Source organism: Strigops habroptila, chromosome Z (assembly GCF_004027225.2).
Source record: "Strigops habroptila isolate Jane chromosome Z, bStrHab1.2.pri, whole genome shotgun sequence".
NCBI lineage: Eukaryota > Metazoa > Chordata > Aves > Psittaciformes > Psittacidae > Strigops > Strigops habroptila.
Window position 1 is genome coordinate 17,095,237 of NC_044302.2, and position 22,613 is coordinate 17,117,849.

The window sequence follows — 22,613 nt, forward strand, 5'->3', positions numbered from 1 at the left end:
TCTCAGCATGTATCTTTTGGACAAGGAGTTTTGGGAAGAAACTCTGTTGTGGAAAGCAACAAAAGGGCAGGATGTGAATTTTGTGCAGTTAAACACTTTTTTTTTAAGAATATAAACTACATTTCATCTGAAGCAACTTTGTGGTACTACATACTCCCACTTCAAAACAGTAGAATCAAAACAACCACAAAAATCTCACTAGAAAATAGGGATTTTTCTAAATGCTACTTGTGTTTTTAATTTTTGTAGGTCTCTAAATAAATCAGCTAAGATAACTTCATACATTACGGAATTTATTGTAATGTGTTCTTTCCATATGTTAAGCACTGTTTCTGAAATATTATTTTGAGACTTTGTGAATTTACCTTGAGTTAAAAACGAATGTTAAAATAGATCTCTTGAAAGAAGTATAGTAAATGGCCCAAACATATCCTCTGGGACTTCCTGGTACCATGCTGTTTTATACAGAGAGTTCTGTGATAGACTTTCTCTTTGGTGTGGTTTTGCTCTGTTCAGCCTTAAGCAAAACTGTTCTCAGTAAAGAAGCTGTCCCATTCAGAGTGAAGCCTAATATCTTTGGGAAAGGTAGAAATTAGCCTTTAGTTGGACTGGAAGATGTATTTTCTTTCCAAGTGCAATGTCATTTGTCGTGTTGGTTGACTTGAACTTCTGTGAATGACCATAACAATTGGTAATTACTGATTTTTAAAGAATTTTCTTTTCTCTTCTATAAATATTTAATATATATTTCCCAGAGTGTACCCGCGAGAAAGGAGGAGAGGTGGTAGAAGGGAGTTCGTGCGTATCTGGGGAATAGAGGGAGAAACAGTTACTTGAGTAGAGTAGCTGTTTGGTGCGAGCAAAACCAATGTAGGTGTGTATGAGAAGATACTACTCTGAATTACTATGACAAGCACCTACAAGCCAGTTTGCTCCAGTTTTTATGCTCTTACTCAGAGCTGGAACTGTAGCCATGGAGTGGAACCTAGTCCCGAGAATTTAAGACCATCAGTTTCAAATATTTCTCTTGCTAATCCTCATATCAAAATACAAGGTACTTGAGTTTTGCATGTTTAGCATGATGTCTGTGAACTCTCTAGCAGAATAAAATTCTAAACAAAAATGGTATGTGAAAGGTATGGTTTTACTAAAAGGATGGCTCATTATTCAAAAATAATTATAAGTGCATACTAGTGAAAAGCAATTTTAAAATAACAGTGCGTATTTAATGGATATGTATTTTTTGTTTAATGAAACAGATTATCCAAACAAGTTTTCTCCTAAGGTTAGTGACACTAACAAGAACAAGCACATCTTTTCAACCCATATTTAGTTATATGTACCATGGGACTCTTGAACATAGACTTACTCCTTTCTGTTAGGGAATAAAAGAGTTAATCTCTTCTGAATGTCATGATGTTCTTTTTTTCAATCTTCTATGTTTCTTAGATTTTGAGGAAATTGTGCTGTCCCTCTGTGCATTTTATATTTAACATGTACATTGATCTTTATAATAGAATATCATTTATATTGGCACATCAGTGGGAAGTAACTCTATTATTTAATTTACTGCAGCTTTTTGAACTCTGCCAAAGCTTTAGTTATAATTAAATCTGGCAAATAATGATAGCATAATTGTCTTTCATTTTTAATGCTGGGGAAGGAATGTCTCTATAATTTTCGAATATGATGCAGAAGTGATCAGTTTTTTGAGTATCTGTTTAACAACACACTGTATTGAGTGTTACCGCTTGAGTATTCTGTCTGCTAGTAGATGGGCAAATCATACAAAGCCACAAACCTATCATACTGTTGTATGCTACACAGAACTTAGCAAATATAATGATTTTTTCAGTCTGTTTGGGAGATCTCTTGCTTGGAAGCAAGTCTGTTACATGGTTGCATTGATTTCCTGACAAAACAAAAAATAAAACATGAGAAAACCCAAACACTTCGCATATAATGCAGACTCTTCCTTAGTTATGAGTATTTGTGTTTACCCCTTCTGTGTCCTTTACCCTTAGTCTGGATTTCTGTTATGTCGTGCTGTTATGACTGCAGTTTTAATTGCTTGTGTCTACTAACTTACCCCGGCTTCTTTCTGAGGTAGTTTCTAGTGTTTGTATAGTTGGCCATTGTTTCAACTTATTTTGTGCAAAATGGCCACCAAGGTCACTGACTTCCGCTCATCCTTACACACATCAGTCATGTGAAGCAGTGATACTCAGTCTATCAAAACCGTGGATATCATGGTAATGTGCTGAAACCTTACCCGATTTACTTGCTTATAACTGAAGTAGCTTGTTTTCTGTTGTCGCTTCATCAAATGTAATCAACAATGCAGTTAGTGAAATAAAACACATCAGTAGTTTTTATTATCTTGTATTTTACTGCTATTCCCACTTAATTTTTGAAAGCAAAATTTGCTGATTTTGTTGCATTTTATTTTCTTGTGTTCATTCTTTTTTGATGTATTATGTAAAATAAATCTTTTCTTTTCTCTGGTCTTTAAATGTTGTGCCATTCTCTTCATTTCTGCTCTTGCTTGTGTCTGTAGCTACAGCTTGTCTTCTTACAACTCAGAATCTACCACATGCTAATGTAGTATAAAAGGGAGATCATCTCTCTTGAGACTTTCAGACTATTTCTCCTTGGTATTTCCTTTTGACAAGAATAAAGGGTTGTTATTAAACTTTGATGGACAACCAAAATGAAGAAAGTTTCCTTTTTTCTTGCCCTTTCTTTTTTTTTTTTTTTGTTCCCCTTTGCAAGGAGTTGCATTAACTTGAAAGCTCAGTTTCCTAACCTACCTCTGGTGTTGGTTCATTCTTGTTGCACACACGCTTAAGGAGAAGAGTCAAACTGGGATGAGTGTAGCCAGTTTCATCTTGTCTGACTGGTTTCGAATAAGCAAAATTTCAAAAAGATCTTAATGCATTGATTTGTATTCTGTTTGTAGTTGAAAATACAGTTTTAGAGCATAGAAAGTCTACGTTTCTGTTGTTTTTAAATGAAAAACGTGGGTTGAGCAGAAATTAGGTTGGGTGGGGTTTTCTTTCGTTCACTTGGGCTCATTTATTTTAATGTCATTTCTCCTGTTCTAACACTTTGCTTTAAATCTTTAATTTAAAATAGATGTCTTAAGAGCTAGTAGATTCAAGAAAGGTGTTGTCCTGGGTTTGGCTGTAACAGTTACTTTTCTCCTTCTTAGTGGCTGGTGCAGTGCTGTGTTTTTGACTTTAGTCTGAGAACAGTGCTGATAACACGTCGATGTTCTAGTTGTTGCTCAGTAGCGCTTACTCTGATCAAGGACTTTTCAGTCTCTCCTCCTCTGCCAGTGAGGAGGGGCATGAGAAGCCAGGAGGGAACAGAGACGGAACACCTGACCCAAACTAGCCAAAGGGGTATTCCATACCACAGCACGTCATGCCCAGTACATAAATGGGGGGAGTTACCCAGAAAGCCAGATCGCTGCTCAGGTCAGGCTGGGTATCGGTCGGCGGGTGGTGAGCAATTGTATTGTGCATCACTGCTGTTTATTGGTTCTTTTTTTTCCCCTTTCCTTTTTAGCTTTATATTCTCTCCCCTTGTGACTTCCCTTATTGTTAGTAGTAGTAAGAGTAGTTTTGTATTATACCTTAGTTACTGGACTGTTCTCATCTCAACCCGTGGGGTTTACACTCTTTCGGGTCTCCTCCCCATCCCGCCAGGAGCGGGGCGGGGGGGGTATAAGCAGGCAACTGCGCTGTTCTGAGTTACCGGCTGGGCTGAAACCACGGCAGGTGTTCAGTTTAATGAAGAGTGACCAGAGGAAGAAAATCTGAGAGCTGGGAGGTGTTTCTGTTCTCATTCAAGTATGTTTGCAGAGTAACTTAATACTTGTAGAAAATGCTGTTTTGTGTGAGATATCAAATGATACAGTTGGCAATCTGAAAAAACTTGCTCTTTAAATTCTGCTGCTTTGGCGTGTCTGAAGATGGCAAACCTTGAAATGTTTCAGGTTAATTTGGAGAATACTGTTGATGTTTGCTGGTAATTAATTTTAGAAAACCATGTTATTTAAAAAAATGATGGTTTTTCTTGTCTTATTTTGAGTTTTTTCCCCACGATAGTGAGTCTAATGTATGATTTTTACATAGTTGTTACACAGTAGTTACCCTGTAGTAGTTCCTGTTGCTTAGTTTCCCACATAAAATCAGCTTGACTGTTACGAAGTTCAGAGTTTAAAATACAAAGAGAGAAACTAAATACTAGTAAGAAACATTGCTGAATGCCTCTAGGTCCTGTTATATGTAAAAACTAAAACAAAACCCACTGCAGAAAATTCTAAATTTACCAAATGTCCTAGAGTAATTGAATATTGTTGAAGCAATTCTAGTGGATAGGGAGCACTACCTCCTTAAATTCCAGTACAACCACCACAGTCTCCCTATTGCTTCGTCAGGTTGTGCCTCTGTTGCGGTGCTCATTTTATGGCCTAGACTCAGTCCAAGCAGTTTTTAGACGTTGATACTGTAGAAGGATCTCACTAACTTCAAGCTGGATAAAGACTAATATTAAATCAGTATATAATAATGGTAGAGAATTTAGACATGCAAAGTATTAGAATTAGTTTAGTTTTTACAAGAAGTCTAGCTTTATCACAGATTCTCAATGCAGGAATGCACAAATGTCAAGTTGTATTTACCATGGGAAATAGAATTTTAGATTTTTTTTTAACACCTTGTGCTTCATTTACTGTGGCTTGCTTTATTGAGTAGGAATTCAAAACCAGTTTCCCCATTCTGATTAAAATGCCACTTCAGTGGGAGCTTATCTTCCATCAGAAGTATTTTGGAACTAGTGCTATAAAACACTGGCTGCCATTGCATTGTTAAACTTGTAGCTGTCAAGTCAAATAGATGAAAGTGTTCCAAATGTTTATTTGCTTGAATGCTTTTCTGCCATCTGAAGGTAAAAGCATGTCCAAAGTTTGAATTGGTACCACAGATCTGTTTGGGGAAGGAGAAGGCTGGATAAAAGTGTGTTAAAATATGGTTGTAGCTGCCATTGTTTTCTGTATAAGTAGGAGTAAGGACATGGAAAAGAGAGTCACTTACGGAAGGCACGTAAAAAGTTTTGTTATCAGAACTATTTTGCTTAACTAAGTTGGATGTGACGAGGTAGTTCTAGGTTTTGTGTTTGGTTTTTTGAGGGGGTGGTGGTGGGGTTTTTTTTTTTGCGGTTTGGGTTTTTTTGGTTTTCTTGTGTTGGTGTTTTATTGAAGGAAGGGACAGAAAATAGTACATGTGTGCCAATTAAGTTCAGAAATGCATCACAATTTGCCTTCGTATGCCTTCACAATTTGCAAGCTGAGCATCTAATGTTTTCATATTCAAGAATAGCAGAGAGAAAGAAAAAAGTATAATTGCTCAATGAATTTGGAAAATGACTGTGTGAAAGGCTAGTTTCTCCAAATCAAATATCCTTGTATTTCCAAGTTATGCTTTTCTTTGGGCTGAAAAACGTCATGGATTTTGTAGACACTAGGGTAAAAGACTAGGGGTAAAAGTACTTCTCTGGACAAAAAAACAAGGTGTCTTTGCAACAGTTGTGCTCAGGCTATCTATAGTGGTATCCTTTCCAAAAGAGGCTTGGGTTGTTTAAGCTTTTTTCTTAACAAATTCATATTGGTATACTTAGGAGGTTTCTTATGTGTCTAGCCTTCAGATTTCTCAGTTTACAAGTTCATCTATGCTATCCATCTTGCTAGGATCATTGAAGTGAAGCTGAGATCTTCAGGTTCTATTTCTCTTTTATACCTACTAAGATTTATTTGTTTTTATAAAGCCTTTGCATTTTAATAAGAGGGCTTATATCATTTGTCTCTTATTTCCTCCTTTTTTTTTTCTTATGCTGAAAATAAGTAGGAAAAACAAAGGCAAAAAGTGTTCCTTGGATTTTGAGCAAAGCAGCAAATTCCTATGAGGGTCAGAGTTACAGTGCCATGACTGCAGTGATAACAGCTGTTATATGTGGGGTTTTTCCCATTTTTTACTGTAGAGGTACACAGTCAGTCAAATATGAAGAGGTTGTCTAGTATGTGTTTTTCATTACAGGACTGTTGTAGCCCCATTCCATAGTTCTGGACTACTAGGTAGTTAAAATAGAGAGCATGTGTATTGGTTAATTTCCATAGAGTAGCTGGCCATATGTCACTCTATGTTAAAAAAAAAAAAAAAATAAAAAAATTGTACATCCTATTGTATCTATATCACTAAAGATGGAAGAAATCGCTCTGCTTTTTCTACTTTTTCAAGGTAGCACAAATTCAGTAGCCTTCCTTACAAATCACAGTGAAATAACAGTTTATCCTTGGGTGTAACCAAGGACCTGTATGTAGTCTGCTGAGCTAATTATACTCAGTCTCGATGCAAACTTGTATTGATACAGGCTTCAAATTTCAGTTTTTACCAGTAGAGTCCTTGGTAGCTTGGAACATGACATTTTACACATGGCCACCATCCTTTCCATCTAATCTTTCCCTCTGTGGGGGTTTCTTTAATTAGATAATTTGTTCTGTGTCAGCAATATTATATCTTTGTATTTACCCTGACTTAATTGTCTCCTCTTAGCTGTAATAGCTCTTCCCTGACTTATGTTTTGAGTGGAAATATTCTAAGATGGGAGATGATGATATTGGAAATGCTACAAAAATCTAAAACCATGCCACATCATCTTCCTGGATCCTGATGTCGGTTGATTGTCTGTTGGAAGGTGTTCAATACTGGGAAAGTCATTCTGTTGCTTTTAATCGTAAGCGGACAACTTAATCAGTGCTAGAAGATAATGGGGCCCAATTTATGTTAGTTCTTCCTTTAACTTGGGTCTTCAGGAAGTCCTAACTTTAAGCAATAAGTTGTACATGTATCACCTGGAAACCGTGGCTGTTTTGCTATGCTAAGCTGTCACCTTCCTAAGCTTCTGTGCCTTTTTTATGGCATGCTTGTGCTCTATGCTCATGGTAATTAACACTTACACCAATCCATACTTGCTAGATATCACCAACTAGTGGCTTTGAGTGTGGTACAGGATCCATCTGTCCTTTTTCTGTGTAGACCAGAAGTTATATGCCCAAACATTCAATCAGGTTTATTAGTTTAGGTTAGGCTTTATTCTGACTATGGTCCCAACACCATCAGTAGATTAGGAGTATGAGCAGAACAGGTTTTCATCAGCTTGTCAAAGACTACTTTGTACTTAATAGGTTCAACATGAACCTTGTCCATTGTCAGCGAATTTTTCAGATTTCCATTCTGGGTATCCATTTCTGGAAGGATCCCATACTCATTTTAATCTTAGGAGAATTCATTAATGAAGAGTTGCAATTGAAATGAAGAAGGAAGGCATGAAGGTGAGCTTTAGTATAGGGTCAGGAATTTAAAGCTGTGACTGTTTTATTTCCTGCCCTTTTTTTTTTTTTTCAAATAGTAATTGGATATATGTATTGACAGGACAAAGAAATGATTATTCCATGGACGTGCCTTTAGTTCTGTTATGTCTCTGAGGTAAAATACAGTTTTTCAGAAACTTCGTTAATTCAACATAAATACAAGAAATGGAGTATCTCAGCATTTCCTACTGAAGTCAAGGTGGTTTTGTTTTTAAATGTAGTTTAGAATCTTGTTAAGTTTCTTGTTTAAACATACAGAAATGTGTACATTTTATGTATACAATGTATGTGCTATGTCTGGTTTCTTATCCTACAAACACTTTAATTCTGGACTGCTAAAACCACAATTCTGTTCTAATTCAGTAGTTTTAATGAAAATGGCAAAGAAAAAAATCTAAAACTTGGGTAATAGGGCAAACTGAATGAAAAAAATGAAACCATTACATTTAAAATATCAGATATTACTTTAATTGTGTAAGGCACAAAAAGGATAAATGCTACACAGGCATCAAGTCGAAGCAAAAGTAACTTAATTGATTTGTGGTTTAACTAAGCTGTAATGTTAAGAAAAAAATGTCACTCATCTGGAGAAGTATTGCGAAGGGGAAGGAGCAATGAGGAAAGCCATGAAACTAATTTTTCTCTTTTTTTTTTTCTTTCTCTTTTTTTTTTCTCTCCCATAGGATCCTTTAACACTTTGAGAAGAACGTTTCATCAGAAGCCCTAGTGGACGTTGGCATGCCTTGGATAAGGTGGTGACTGCTGGATATCATTCATTTCTGTTCACTGCAGAGCGCCAAAATTGACTCCATTTGGAGTTGAGAGAAAAAGCAGTACAGACCTATCAAGATGACTGATCCTATGATGGATTTTTTTGATGATGCCAATCTTTTTAGTGAGACGTTAGAAGGTTTGTCAGATGATGCCTTTGTTCAGCCTGGACCTGTTTCACTTGTTGATGAATTGAATTTGGGTGCAGAATTTGAACCTTTGCACATAGACTCATTAAACCATGTGCAAGATGCTCAAAATCAACAAAAGATGAGTGAGTTTGATCAGCTGAATCAGTTTGATTCACTGAAACTTCACTCAGTAAATCAGTCTTTTAATAGCCCAGCTGACAATGTCTTGTCACCACACTCTCAGTTCAATTGTTCACCAGTTCATCCGCAGAACCAGTCTAATGGGATGTTTCCAGATGTGGCTGATGGTAGTCCTATGTGGGGTCATCAAACTTCCACAACTGTTTCAAATCAGAATGGGTCCCCCTTTCACCAAGGACATTCTCAGTCTATGCAGCAAAACAAAAGCTTTGTAGCACACCATGACTTTGCCTTATTTCAGGCTAACGAACCACAGCATCAGTGTCCCTCGCTACGGTCACAACAAAGCAGAAATAACACGGGGCAAGATGCTCTGAGTCAGCCAAAAGACTTCATGGAAGTTAATGTGTCTACTTCTCTCAGAGTCAGTGTCAGCCACCCATCTCCAATTTCTAATCCATCTACTTCACAGCAGCCTCTCTCTGTTCAACAGTTTTCTCAAACTGCAAGTGCTTCATTACATTTTTGTGGGAATCAAGAAGGAAATTTTGGTGGACAGTCTCCAACTATAACTCCATGTTCTGTCAATAATAGCCAACAATTTTCATCTCCTTTTTCTTACTCTAATAACCACATTTCCCCTACAAGCCTTCTTCAGTCTACAACAGCTCTTTCTACTAGCCAGCAGACACACTCTATCTCTGACTTCACTGGAAGCGATGCCTTTACATCTCAAACAGGGACCAAGCAAGAGACAACCGATCACATGTTGAATCCTAATACACCTCTGAATTCAAATACTTTTCAAATGTTGCATTCTGCGCATCCTCAGGGCAACTTTAGTAGTTCAAAACTCTCTCCTGTAAATATTAGTTTTTCAGCTTCTACTGGTTCTGCATCTCAGATAAGCCATTTCACTGACCCAATTGAAAGCAACGGTTTTACATCTTTAGATGAGAACTTACTTCATCAAGTCGACACTCATAATGAACCATTTACAGGACTTGATCCAGATGACCTTCTTCAGGAAGACCTTCTGCCACAGTTCGATGATTCTGCATTTGTTCAGGATAGCACAAGCCATGTTTTAGAGCATGACCTAGAACACCATATAACCCCCCAGCAAGTAACACAGTCATCTGACCTTGTTCGGGCACAGTCTCACAGTCAGATCGACCCCTGGCATTCTTCAGTTCCTAATCAGCATCTGCAAGACAGAAGTCGTGTAACCTTACAAGGACAGGTATGTAGGGATCTGGGGGTGGAGGCTGAGCTCTTGGATTTGGTTGATCTGGTGAAATGAATAATAGTGACTGGTGCTTGTGCCAAAGCATGATTAGTGAAGGCTCTGAGCTGTTCTTGACCCTGAAGAAGTCTTAAGTAATGGCTGCTTTAGGGGGGGAAAAACCAACCCGTAGATGCAGACCTTTCTGTCTCCTGTTGTTTTCTTACTGTTGCAGAAAATAAGATGTACATGACCTGAAATACTTATTTAGAGAAAATGGTGCCAGTCCTTCCACTGCTTGTATATCCTAAGTACAGCAGAGAAAATTGGTTGTTTTATGACTTTTCAGATTATCTGGGAGAAAAAACAATGGTGTGAGCATTGAAGAGTTTGAAAGACAATCCTTTAATCTTTCAGCCTGTTTCTTACGAGTGCTTTCTCATAACATATAATGTAAGTGAATTTTCAAATAGTTTTAATTGACCACTCAATATTAGTCCTTTTTTTTTTTTTTTTTTTTTTAATTCCTGACCTTCACCTTCATCTGTATCATCATCTTTTATAGAAAGCATGTGAACATCAATGAATTGAAATACAGGCTGGCACTTGTGGGTTGCTTTGGTCTGTTACAAGACTAGCTAAGCTTTTCAAAACTGAACAAAATGGGGCAAGTCAATTTGTTTCTTTTCCACAACATTGTAACCAGCAAAAATCATGTTTTTATTACAGTGGCTAGAAACCTCAGCATATGTGAGATTCTTGCAGGTTTTTCAGCTCAAAATGTTCCTAAATCAAAAGAAAACATTTCTTGAGCATAGAAAAGACTTAATCAAATGCACAAATAATTACTCTTTCAGCTCTTAAAATTTACCAATCTTTAAAGCTATTGCTGTGGTTTTGGAGACTGGTTTAGTGGCTGCCTTTGTTAATGCTTAAGAAGTGGTGTCAGCGACTGCATTACCTTAATCTTATCATAGTTTTGTCTCTGTTGGTAGCTTCCAACCCATATTTGATTTGACAGGAATGAGTGAAACTTCTTCAGTTAGATGGTTTGGCAGAAGGAGCTATAGCTGTAGCATAAATGCTCATGTTCAGCTGTCATTGCTCGTGATCTGGGGTTTCCAAAATTGTGAGACTGTTGAAATCCATGTACATGTGAACAGTGAAAGTAGGAATCTTTATTTTAAACTAGTGTTTTTTCTAGTAGAAATTTAGCTTGTATTTGAGAAATGAGATGGAATAGAAATGTTTTCTAATTTTCAATCTGTGTATTTCAAAATAGAGGCAACTCTGACATCAAATATAAACTTACAGACAGCTTTAAAAAGGTTGCAACTACTGTGTATTACTTCTCTATACTCTTGCAGACAGTATTCTTTCTACCTGAGAATACAGAATGTTGTCTTGTTGGGAAAAAAAATTACTGAGAAATTGCTTCTGCTCTTGCTTCTACCTAGTGTCCTTGGTTCAGCTGTAACAGGTGTTTTTCTCCTTCCTCGTAGCTGGTGCAGTGCTGTGTGCTGGCCTTAGTCTGAGAACAGTGCTGATACACACTGATGTTTTAGTTCTTGCTCAGTAGCTCTTACTCTGATGAAGGATTTTCCAATCTGTCTTGCTCTGCCAGTGAGGAGAGGCATGAGAAGCCAGGAGGGAACAGAGATGGAACCCCTGACCTCAGCTAGCCAAAGGGGTATTCCATACCACAGCACGTCATGCCCAGTATGTAAACTGGGGGAGTTACCCAGAAAGCCAGATCACTGCTCAGGTCGGGCTGGATATTGGTTGGTGGGTGATGAGCAATTGTATTGTGCATCACTGCTGTTTATTGGTTCTTTTCTCTTTCCTTTTTAGCTTTATATTCTCTCCCCTTGTTACTTACCTTATCATTATTAGCAATAGTAGTAGTTTTGTATTATAGTTTAGTTATTGGACGGCTCTTATGTCAACCTGTGGGGTTTACATTCTCCCCATCCTGCCTGGAGCCAGAAGGGTAGGTGTGGAGGGCCAAAGGGGAAAGAAGGTTAGAGCAAGCAAGCAGCTGCATGGTTCTGAGTTACCAGCTGGGCTGAAACCATGACACTTAGTTTGCAGGACACAAGCCTGTGAAGGAGGCAATGTTAACGCTTTTTCACTCCTTTAATTTTATGTCATTAGTGTAGAGATAAGGGTTTAATACATTTAATCTTTGGTCTTGGTTCAGTAGATTGCTTCTCCATTTCTATTTCTGTGTATGGTTATGGAGTGTGTGATTGTAGGTTTCTACCAGTGAAACTTTTCCTGTAAAACTGTGGTGTGATGTTAATGGAAGATGTATACAGCTGTGTATTCGACATCAGCGTGATGAACTGAATGATGCAGTAGATGCACTCTGGTTTCGATAAACATTTCTTATTTTTTAGGCTGGGGAGGCAGAAGAAGAGGGCACAGCCCAAGTAGCTACTTGTCCGTTATCTCTGTAACCTAAAGGCACATGCTATAGTAGCTGCTAGTGAAATGTGATGCTGTTTATTACTGTGTGTACAGTAGTGCAGAGGGAGCAGCACCTGAGTTCCCTGCCAGGAAGTGGAGCAGCAGAACCACGAGCCGTGAACAGTAGCATTGAGGCTGTTGGTCTCCCATGAGAATACTTGGGTGAAGGGTGAAGAGGAAGTATATTCCGGGAAAAGTGGGGATGGCAAGAAATCCAGGGGTTGGGATCCAGGGTTGCGAGGAGCATTGGGATACAAGCCAGGCGGCAAAAAGTAGATCTAATAAAATTCTCTGGTGCTGTGACGTTTCTGTTGTGTTAATAAGAACTATTTAAGTCTTACTTCCATTTTGCTGACATCAGTTTGTTCTGTAACTAGGAGCAGAGGGAAAGTTCTGAGGCCTGTGGAGAGTGTTTAAGGTTCTTGGGGTTTGGTTTGGTTTTTGTTGTGGTGTGAAAACAAAGCAACTTTACAGTATTTAAACTTTTTTTACATTTTTTCCCCTGGCACTTTGAAATGAAACAGACAGAAAATGGATGGTTAAAAACTACTTGGTTTGTTTTTTATTATTTCGGGGACATGCAATAAATTGGATTCTGACCTCAAGTTTGTCTAATCAGACAGATGTTTTATGTTTTCTTCAGAAACTGGTTGTGAAGTGGTAGCTATCAAACTGTTGTGAGCAACGTATTGATGAGGGAGTGCAGAAGCAGATGATGTAGAGGCTTCTTCAAGTCAATGGTGTATGTAATATAGAATCATAGAATAGTTTGGGTTGGAAAGGACATTAAGATCATCTAATTCCAACCCCCCTGACATGGGCAGGGGCACCTCACACTAAACCGTGTTGCCCAAGGCTCTGTCCAACCTGGCCTTGAACACCGCCAGGGATGGAGCATCCACATCTTCCTTGGGCAAACCATTCCCGTGCCTCACCACCCTCACAGTTAAGAGCTTCTTCCTTATATCTAATCTAAACTTCCCCTGTTTAAGTTTGAACCCGTTACCCCTCGTCCTACCACTACAGTCCCTAAGGAAGAGTCCCTCCCCAGCATCCTTATAGGCCCCCTAATATGAATAGTAACAGAAACGTATGGCAATTACTGAAGTTAAGAAGCGCTTCAGATCTGTCTTTTGTCTGAGTTAGGTGGGAAGGGGTTTTGATAAGTTTCATTTGGAATAGTTAGGGTGAAATCTTAATTGTTTAACAAGGCAGTGTTTCACACCAGCTTTTGTACACACTGTGGAAATAGTGGATTAAATTATTTTCATCAGTTTTAGTTTGATCACAATTAAAATTTTTTTCAGACAGGAAACCTTTTTATTTTAGTAAATAGTTAATGAACTATGTGAATAGACCCAACATTAGACAACCAAATATCTTCAACTGCAGTTACGCTGAGGTTATTTGAAATTAAGGACGAATATCAAACTCTTCTGATGACTATGCTTGCTTTCAAACAAGGAAATATTTTTACTTATACAGCTACTCTTTTGATAGAAATTAATTTTAAAATGAATATATTCTGTTCAGTGTAATAATGCTGCAGAAATAAAATCAATCTAGAATATCTTTTACTGCTGTTACACTTTCTATGCTTGCTGTAATTATAGTTGTAAATAAATTGTCTCTTAATTTTGTGTCATGCGTTTTTCATTAGTTTGAGAACAGAGACTAAAGTGGAGAAGCGCACTGAAGATTCATGTAGCCTCAGCTTTGACTAATATAACACTTCTGACCTTTAACTCCACTTAAAACTGCTTTAAGTTTGCTAAAGCTAAATATATTCACTTTTTATAAAACTGAAAAAAGGTGACAAAAATAAAAGCTTCAACATTTAGTTCTGCATGTTTAAAAAAAAAAAAAAAAAAAGTTGGGAAGATAATGTGAAGTATAAACTGTCCTAAGAGAAGTTTACAACCCTCTGACTGTGTATGTTATTTTGTAATAAATGTTTTGATCTCTTCTGGCTACATACATGAAAGCAGAATAACTGAGATGAAACTGGAAAGTAATATTCCATTAATAATTGTAAGTGCTGTAGGACAAGATGGCAGTCTTAGTTCTTAAATTTGGCAAATCTTCTTTTCCCTTTTGCGACTACATGTTTGGCACCTAAGTTGATACTTAAGGATATCAGTGAATTCCAGTATCTCATATCTGGCTTGTTTTGTAAAAACTGGCTTGAAACCTACGAGTGCTTTTATACTTGCAAGCATGAGCTTTCCCACCACTTGTTTTATAGCAACAGATGAGACTATTTTTGGAGAGAATTTGTCTTGCCCTTGTTGAAAGCTTAGCAAAGAAAGTCTGAACATTGTAGATGGTTGCTTGGTGGTGGTGTACCCTGGGACATCTATATAGATCAGAATGGCATAATCTCATATATAAGTGTATCATCAGAGATGGAACCAAGTTTCACCTCATCAAAGTCCAGGCATCTGCGCAGCTGAGATGCATGCCCTGAATTGACACAGGTCTTTCAAATCTGACTGTCTTAGCAGATGCCTCTTTTTATCAACTCTAAATTCATTGTAGACAAGTATCCCTTCGATTATTCTTCTCTTAAACCTCTTACTCTGCCATTGCTTGCTGTTCTATTTGTAGAGGAAATATTGAACTGTAAAGTTTTTATGAGAGAAATACACGCTATGCAGTGATGTGTTTTCTAGGCTAGTTATGGGAGGTACAACAAGCAAATTAGTTGATCTAGGTGGTTATGGAGGATGTATAAAAGTCAAGGATATAGTGTTTGTTAGAGTGTATTTCTTACATTCTATATAGTTTAATTTTAAGTGAGCCTGTAATGAGAAATATTTTGAAGTAGTAAACTGATCACACTACATACAAATTCTTTGTAAGAGTGGCAGGCTATTTTGCAAAGTAAGTTTACAGGTTATGGCTCCTAAGTATTGTTACAATACAAGATTGTAAAAATGACGATGCTGTTATATATTGCTTGTGAAGCAATGGATGACAGTTTTTAGTGCGACTGAGCATAGTAAGATGTGCGTCTCAATTTGCCCTACTTTGCATCATCTGAAAACTGAAATCTAGACATCTGTTCCAGTAAGCAAGGGGGAAGCATTAAAAGTCCTATCTTGAAATCTTGAAATGTAACAAAAACATACCCCCAAAAAATCTAACTCCCAAACTAAAAGAGCAGCTAAAACTTTGTTCTTGTTCCTAAAATGCTTAATAGTGCTGGTATAGCCCCCATTAAGCATATCCACTGTATTGATATTGTTCCTTTAATTGCGGTTAATTTTATGGATGACATCATCATATTAGCAAATGTAAATCTTTGAGCTTTCCTTTTAAACATTTCTAGGATTTGTATGGATTTAGTTATCTATGCTTGAGGAACAGTTTCCACCTTCCTTCTAGGAGCTTAATAAATTCTCTACCACAGTGAGGCAGCAGAATTCAGTTGTCATCGCCCAGCACCTAAGAGGTTTATCATGCGTGTACAAGTAAGGAAAGTAGGCTCTCCACTGACTTTCTTTGTGCCATATTTTGCAGCTTTTTTTGCTGTCTTTCTATTATGGTTCTGTGATTTTCAGAAAGGCCTGCACAGATAAGGGGAGTCCAAGTGGTGAAGCTGTGTCAAATGCACAGAGTTAATAGGAGGAGGAGGCGGTCTCTGAGCTCGAGTAGTGCAGCTCCTGTAATGAACTAAGTCTTTTAAACTAGAGCTGTGTATAATGTTCTCATGACTAATCTATGGCTTTTTGCCAATGATGCATTCATCACTGAAGATAGCAATATTTTGATAGTTTTATTTATAGTTAAATTTCCTTTTGTTTATATTTTCATCTGAGTTTCATATAAGCATTTTATACGTTTTGTCTCTTTTTAAAGTGATGAAGATTGAGGAAGGGAAGTACATGTTTGTGAAATTAGTATGTAACACTAATACTGATGAGTATTTATTACAATTTATAATCTCTACTATTTTTTATTTGCCTGTTTTTCCTTTCAAAATATATCTGTATAGTAAGGGAAAGACAAAAACTGCTGGACTTCTAAGAACAGGGAAAATGCAGCAGATTATCTGCTTTATTGTTTTAAAGCATTTATGAATTTGTAAGTAGTTACCATCTCTGGATACAGTTAAATTGTTTCATCATTCTTCTTTCTTTGAATCTTTTTTGCTATCACTAATGCTTTTCTTAAGTCTCTCTCAGCGTTTGTCATTTGTCAAATAATTGGGCTGTCCTATTCTTTGTGTATGCTTCCTCTTTAAAATGAAGTACTTGCTGTTGTAATGGTTGTTATAATTTAAGAATATAATTTTTCCTAAGATAATTGCACACTCATTAAATGACTGCAATAATTGTCTTTAAAATGTGCCAAAAGAGCAGCGTTTTTGTAAAAAGTAGTTAACATGGCAAGCATAGAAAGGAAGCTTCTGGCTAGGTCAACTTACAGCAGTAATTCTATGGATATCAAAGTGAGACTAGTTAATAAAAACAAGTAAAATAGATATTGTTTTTTAATGATATTGCAGAACAAGTGTGATTGAATAATCTAAATAATTATTTGCAAGCAGATGTCTTGTTAACACTGAAGAACTATAAAGCAATTCAGTAATGTGAGAGTACTGATACAATTTTGCAAGCTTAGTGGTGGGAAGGAGTGGTACCTAATTACAGAGAAAACAGAAGACAAACCTCATCTTAAACTGTCTTCTAAAGACAGCAACCCATACTGTTAGATTTGTAGTTCATTTTATGCCTAAGCTGTAATTAGTTTAAGGGGGAAAAAAGTTTATGGAAAAAAGCCCTTATTCACTGTATTATGCTAATGCAGCCATTTGTGCGATGAACTGAACTGGGAAGCTCAGGTGAGAGAAGCTTTCTAGTTTTTTGTTGAGAGCGTTTTTCAGGAATACAAGTTCCTGATTTAATTCTCCTCTTAGTTGCACACAATTGTGTACTGTAGAAACTGCACTGGGGAGAGAGGAAGGAGTGGGAAGCATCATTTACTGCAGTAGAGGCAAAATCATTGTATATGGAACCACAGCCTCAAATGCAAAGAGAGTGCAAGTGGGCTTGTTGCAGGGCTGGCCTTTGGCACCAGTAACCACTCATCTGCTTTGTCTAACACTGTTAGCTAAAGTCTGAATTTTTGAGTGGCTTTGAACATAGCATTGCCTCTAAAACTTCCAGAACAGCGCTTCATCTTGAGATGTTTTGTAGAAAATCAACACTTAAAAAGTGTTAGTGAAGTGTTGTTACTGAAAAGAGAAGCATAACTTGGAAAGATGTTAACCAGTAGTATGGTTTTGAAGCCAAAGAATCTAAAGTACATTTGGAATTCATGTGGCTTTTGTCCAGATGTCTGTGTGCTTTGTGCACTCAGGTTTTACAATTTCTTTTAGTTGTAATGTTAATTCTAAATATATAGAAAGGTCAACATAATTTCCAGCACTTTGTCCACCTAATAGCCTCCTACATGTGGAGTGGTATTGTTTTCTTTGTTCATTATCAGGTTGAAACATTTGAACAAGTTCCTGCTTACATGGATTTCTAAGGCGGTGTTTATCTTCAGGTGTTGAGTGGGTTGAATCTGGGAATGCTTAAAACTGATGAATACAAGCATGTGGATTTCTAGGATGATGTGACTGAGAATTGTTACGTTGATTTGAATATGTTTGATAAATGAAGCTAGGAATGTAGCTTTAGGCTAGAAGTGGTTGACAGGTCATACGTTTTTGAGAGCTGTGTGATTTGTAGTAGAGATTGATTTTTCTTTCATAAATGTGGCAAGTTTTCCTTTGTGTGTGTTATTTGTCCTGTGCTCCCTTGATGTCTTACTGTGAAGGCTAGCATTTTAATTTATATCTTATGAAATTGTTCCCATATTTTACATACTGCCTGTTGAGGCGTTAGTCTGTGTTTGAAAGCAATTTTAACGTTAGTAGCATTAGGTATTTGTGCACATAATGCTGTTCAATAGCATATTGAATTGTAAACCAGAACTAGTTTCATACATTGATAAGAAGACCTCTTTAAAGAGATACTCATGACATTAAGATTTAGTTTTAGTTCATATGTTGGAAAGAAAAGTTGCAAGAAGACATTGCAAATGGTTTGATTCTGAGCATTTTGGTTTTCTTACAGTCTGAAACGTTGCTTTAGAAAGAGCTCTGATAAATAGGTTTTTAGAATAATCTTAAGAGTAATTCTAGAACAAATTCTTTCACTGTACCTTCTTTTTTACTGAGTACTATACATTTAGGAGGAGAGTTCTTTAATAGTATTTTAGAGAAATTTGCTAGAAAAACACAGCTATTGCGCTTTTCATGACTTGTAGCACACTATAGCTTACAGTACCTGTTTTTATACTTGTTATACATCAGGAGAAGAAAGAGTGCTAGAAGATCAGTACATTTGCATTGTTTTTCTTCTTTGCTAAATCTTTGTAGCAACTGCTCATGAGGCCCAGATATGGCTTAGCTTGCTGTGTAAATTTTGTTATAGCAGGAACTTTGGTTCTTGCAAGTCTTAAAAGCAGTCACCAGCTGTTGCAGAACACAGGTTGTCATGGGGAAGGCAGGTAAAGTAATTAAAGGAACATGTGAGTGACTAAATCAGTGTTTTTATGACTAAATTAGTGGGTTTGAGTTCAGTAAGAACAATTTTTCGAAAGATCAGGCAAATTTATTTTGATGTGTCTGTGTTGTAGCTCCTATTTATATAATCCTCTGGAGGATTCTTTGACCTGCAATCACATGGTATTATGAAATCTCATCAACTCCAGATAATACACAGGAGTTTGCTTTCTGGCTTAATGTAAGTTCAATTGCAAATGTTTACAGACTTTAGCTATTTCAGGAGATGTTCAGAAAATGGTGACCCAGCCCTGCATGGTGGGGGCAGAGGTATGAAGGTGCTCTGCTTCTGGCTGTGCCCGAGGGCGTCCTTGGCAACACGCTGCGGTCTGTAACCTGACTTCTGCTGTACGTTGACAGCAGGCTCTGTTGACCTGAACTCCATTACAGATTATTCGAATTTCTCTTGTCTTGAACTTTACATTGGGTCCTGCCTTTGCTGCTAGTAGCCAGACATAGTTGAGATAAAATATTACTGCTATGCTTTTGTTTCTAGAGACCTGTCTTGCAACTTCTTCTGTTTGATCCCTACCAAAAGGTCATGCTCCCTGCTGTTTTGTGTTCGGTTTTCTTTTAAGGTTATCCCAGTGAAGCTGTTGGATGCCGTGTTCTTTCTGTAGAAATTTTTTAGGAGACTTCTGGGAAAAAGCAGTTTGGGTTTTTTGGTTTTGGGTTTTTTTTTTTTTTCCTTTGCCTGGAATTGAATTGTGTTGGTCCCCAGTAGTAGCTATCCACTGACTTGTGACCTTTATTTTCAAACCATCACCATTTTTTGATAATTTTTTTGTTTGGTTGGTTTTGGTTTTTTTTGTTTTAGGTGTCTGGTTTTCCTCCTCAATTGCGAGGAGGATTTTGTTCAGGAATATTTAGTTGAGAAAACTATATTCAGCAAGAGTGGTTTCATTAGGCTTGCATATATGCTAAAGTACCCTTGTTTTGGAGGTCCTGGCATAGAATGACAGTGAATGGTTGCAGCATGTTGTTCCAGGAGCCTTCATACTCTGAATAAGTAAATTTTATGTTACGATTGCACTCAGTGTACTACAGAATTTGAGTAGAATTTGTTAAATTATGCTGTTAAGACATGGTGTGGAAGAGAATCTGTCTCTTTGTTTTGTTTAATCTCTGGTTGTTTCTCTGACCTAGCCCTGCTCTCCTTTCTGTAGGTAATTGCAAAAGCAAGGTCTTGAGGCAAAAGGTGGGCAGGTTCCTGCTAGTTCTGCATAGTTCTTGCCTACTCGCCCCTCATTTTCATCACTTCAGTAGGTTAAGTGACTCCTTTAAGCAGCAGAAGTGTACAAAAAGTAGACCATGATTGCAGTTTGCAACTCTTCATAACTCCAATGTCATCTGACTCTGGGACAAAAACCAGAGGTTTCCAGGGGGAGAGTGTAAGGAAGTAGTGACAGTAGTGAACTTCATGAGGATGATAGGGTTTTTATTTTTAATTATACAAATGTTTTCTTACAAGGCCACTCCTATGAGAGGTGTAGAAGGAACACTTGAACTGAAATTAAGTTTTGACAAGAACCAGCTACCGCTAAGGTCCCGGTGCTTTTCCTTGCTCAGAGATATGTACCTTGCTGGTTTTAGCAGGCTTGGGATAGGGCACACTGAAGCTGGTCTCGGGTGTTTGGATTAAGGTGAATAAAAAGTGCCTTGCTGTGGTATTCTTTTTAGTGGAGTTTTGAGTGTGCTTTGGGTATTCTTCTCTGGTAATAAAAACCATGAGAAAATCACTCTCTTGATGGCACACAGAAGTAGTGGCCATCTAGGATGTGGTAGGCAGGTAGCAACTTGGGAAACAGAAAGAGGAAAGCTCTTTTTTAAGGAGGATTTTTTTGTGGGTTTTTTTTTTTTTTTTTTCTGCACACCTTTGCAGCCAATTTGTTGTTGTTTTACATTAAAATCAATATTTCTAAGGATTTTGTCATCTTGTATAACTCATGATTTCTGTCTAAAGGTAAATGAAATCACTTAATTTAAGACTCCTTGAAAAGAGTAGCTAAAACTTGAATGCTTTTAGAGTAATATGGAAATTTACTGAAGACTGTACGCCTGAATAGGCATATGTTACTTAAATTTGGGTGTGTAGTGAAGAGGTTGGTTAAAAGCTATCTCAACATATTTAACTTCATGCCCTCTAGTTTGTGTGGCATGTATACATGACTTAAATGTTCCTTTTTCCTTAAAAATAAACTCAGATTTTAGCTGCCATTTCCAATATAAAGCTCTATGCAGCTTCTGAAGTAAAACCTTTATTGGTGATATTCCGTCATTCCAGGTCATTGATGCCAATGTGTGGGCATATGATGATGGCTCACTCCGTGTAAGTTTCCGCCACATGGGTCATGTACATTCGACTTCATCTGGATCTACGGATGTGTTCCTGGCATCCGGCCTATGATAGATCATCTCTATAATGGCTGATTCCATCAGGGACTGGATGCCTTTCTCTACCGTGGTCCAGTTGGCTGAGCGATTTGTAATATCGTCTTTGTAGGGAAACCTTTCCTTCACAGCTGCCAGGAGCCGCCTCCAAAGACTGAGGGCTTGCTTCTCTCTTGCAACTGCTTTGTCAATTCCTCCTTCCCTAGCAAGTGATCCCAGCTGCTTGGCTTCCCTACCTTCTAGTTCGTGACCGTCGGCCCCACTATCCCAGCATCGGAGCAACCAGGTGACAATGTGCTCCCCTGGAAGACGGGTGAAATCTTTTTGCATATTCCGCAGCTCGGTTGAGGTCCGGGGTCGAGAAGTCACCTCTCCTGCTTCTTCCTCTTCCTCTGATCCACGTAGTAGTAACTCTTGTTCAGATGCTGTTCCATGTAGTAATGGCATTGGGTCTTCATCTTTCTTCGCTTCACGGGTTGCTCTTTGTGCCTCTCATTTGCTTTTACTTACAGGGGCAACAGACATTGTCACAAACTGGCCATTTGGTTTAGCTGCAGTTTTGTCACTGTGGTTGGAGTGGCTGCAGTGTCTGCCACTAGGGTTGGAGTGGCTGCAGTGTCTGTTGCTGGGGTTGGTGTAGCTGTTGTGCTTGGGAGTTGAGTAACACCAACAGCTCCATTGTTTATTGCTGTCAGGGTTTGAGTAGCTGCTGTGCTTGTCACTGGAGTTGGTGTAGCTGCTGTATTTGAAGTTGGAGTAGTTGCGTTGTCTGTTGTAGTCAGAGTTTGAGTAGCTGTTGTGCTTGTCACTGGGGTTGATGTAGCTGCTGTACTTGGAGTAGCTGCGTTGTCTGTTGTGGTCAGGGTTTGAGTAGCTGCTGTGCTTGTAGTTGGCATAGCTGCGTTGTCTGTTGCTTTGCCATCAGATCCAGAGACATTTTTTTCCCTTTGAAGGTGCTGGATAGTGTTGAGCAGGGCTCTGTAGGCGTAGGCCAAGCCCCAGCACGTTGCCATGATTTGTCCCTCTCTGGTATAACCAGGACGACAGCACACCTCGTTTAAGTGTTTTACTAGTTTTTCCAGATGTTGCACTTGTTCAGTGGTGAAGTTCCAAAGCACTGGAGGGGCCCACTGGCCTAGATACTTGGCCATACTATCCCACACACCCTGCCACTCATGACTGTCCAGCCTCAGGGAAAATCTCTTGGTGGTCCTCTTATATCGTCGTCTAACCCTAGACCAGACTTGAACCCGATACTGCTTAACTTTTGAGATTAAACGAATTAGGATGTTCCCAGGGCGGGATGGCCATGGGTAAAACACACTCCGTATGTTTGCCAACATGCTGGTCCCCAGCACAATCAGCAGGCAGGTTTCAAGGGTATTCAAAGGCCATCTAAAACCTTCAGAACTCTCAATTGCTGTTGCAAATAGGCTG

The 22,613-nt window shown here is 38.1% G+C and overlaps 1 protein-coding gene across 11 annotated transcripts in view; it reads left to right on the forward strand.

Annotated features, from left to right (window-relative positions):
* The window catches only part of CHD9 (chromodomain helicase DNA binding protein 9), a 99,853-nt gene that overhangs the window by 10,432 nt on the left and 66,808 nt on the right, over positions 1 to 22,613 (forward strand). For 10 of the 11 annotated variants that reach the window (XM_030512851.1, XM_030512856.1, XM_030512850.1 and 7 more), the window contains exon 3: positions 8,116 to 9,718. In XM_030512851.1, the coding sequence (XP_030368711.1) occupies positions 8,282 to 9,718 (1,437 nt within the window). In that variant the 5' untranslated portion in view covers positions 8,116 to 8,281. Of the gene's footprint in view, positions 1 to 5,897; positions 7,394 to 8,115; positions 9,719 to 22,613 lie in introns of those variants that run through there. The other variant, XM_030512852.1, reaches the window with a different exon arrangement.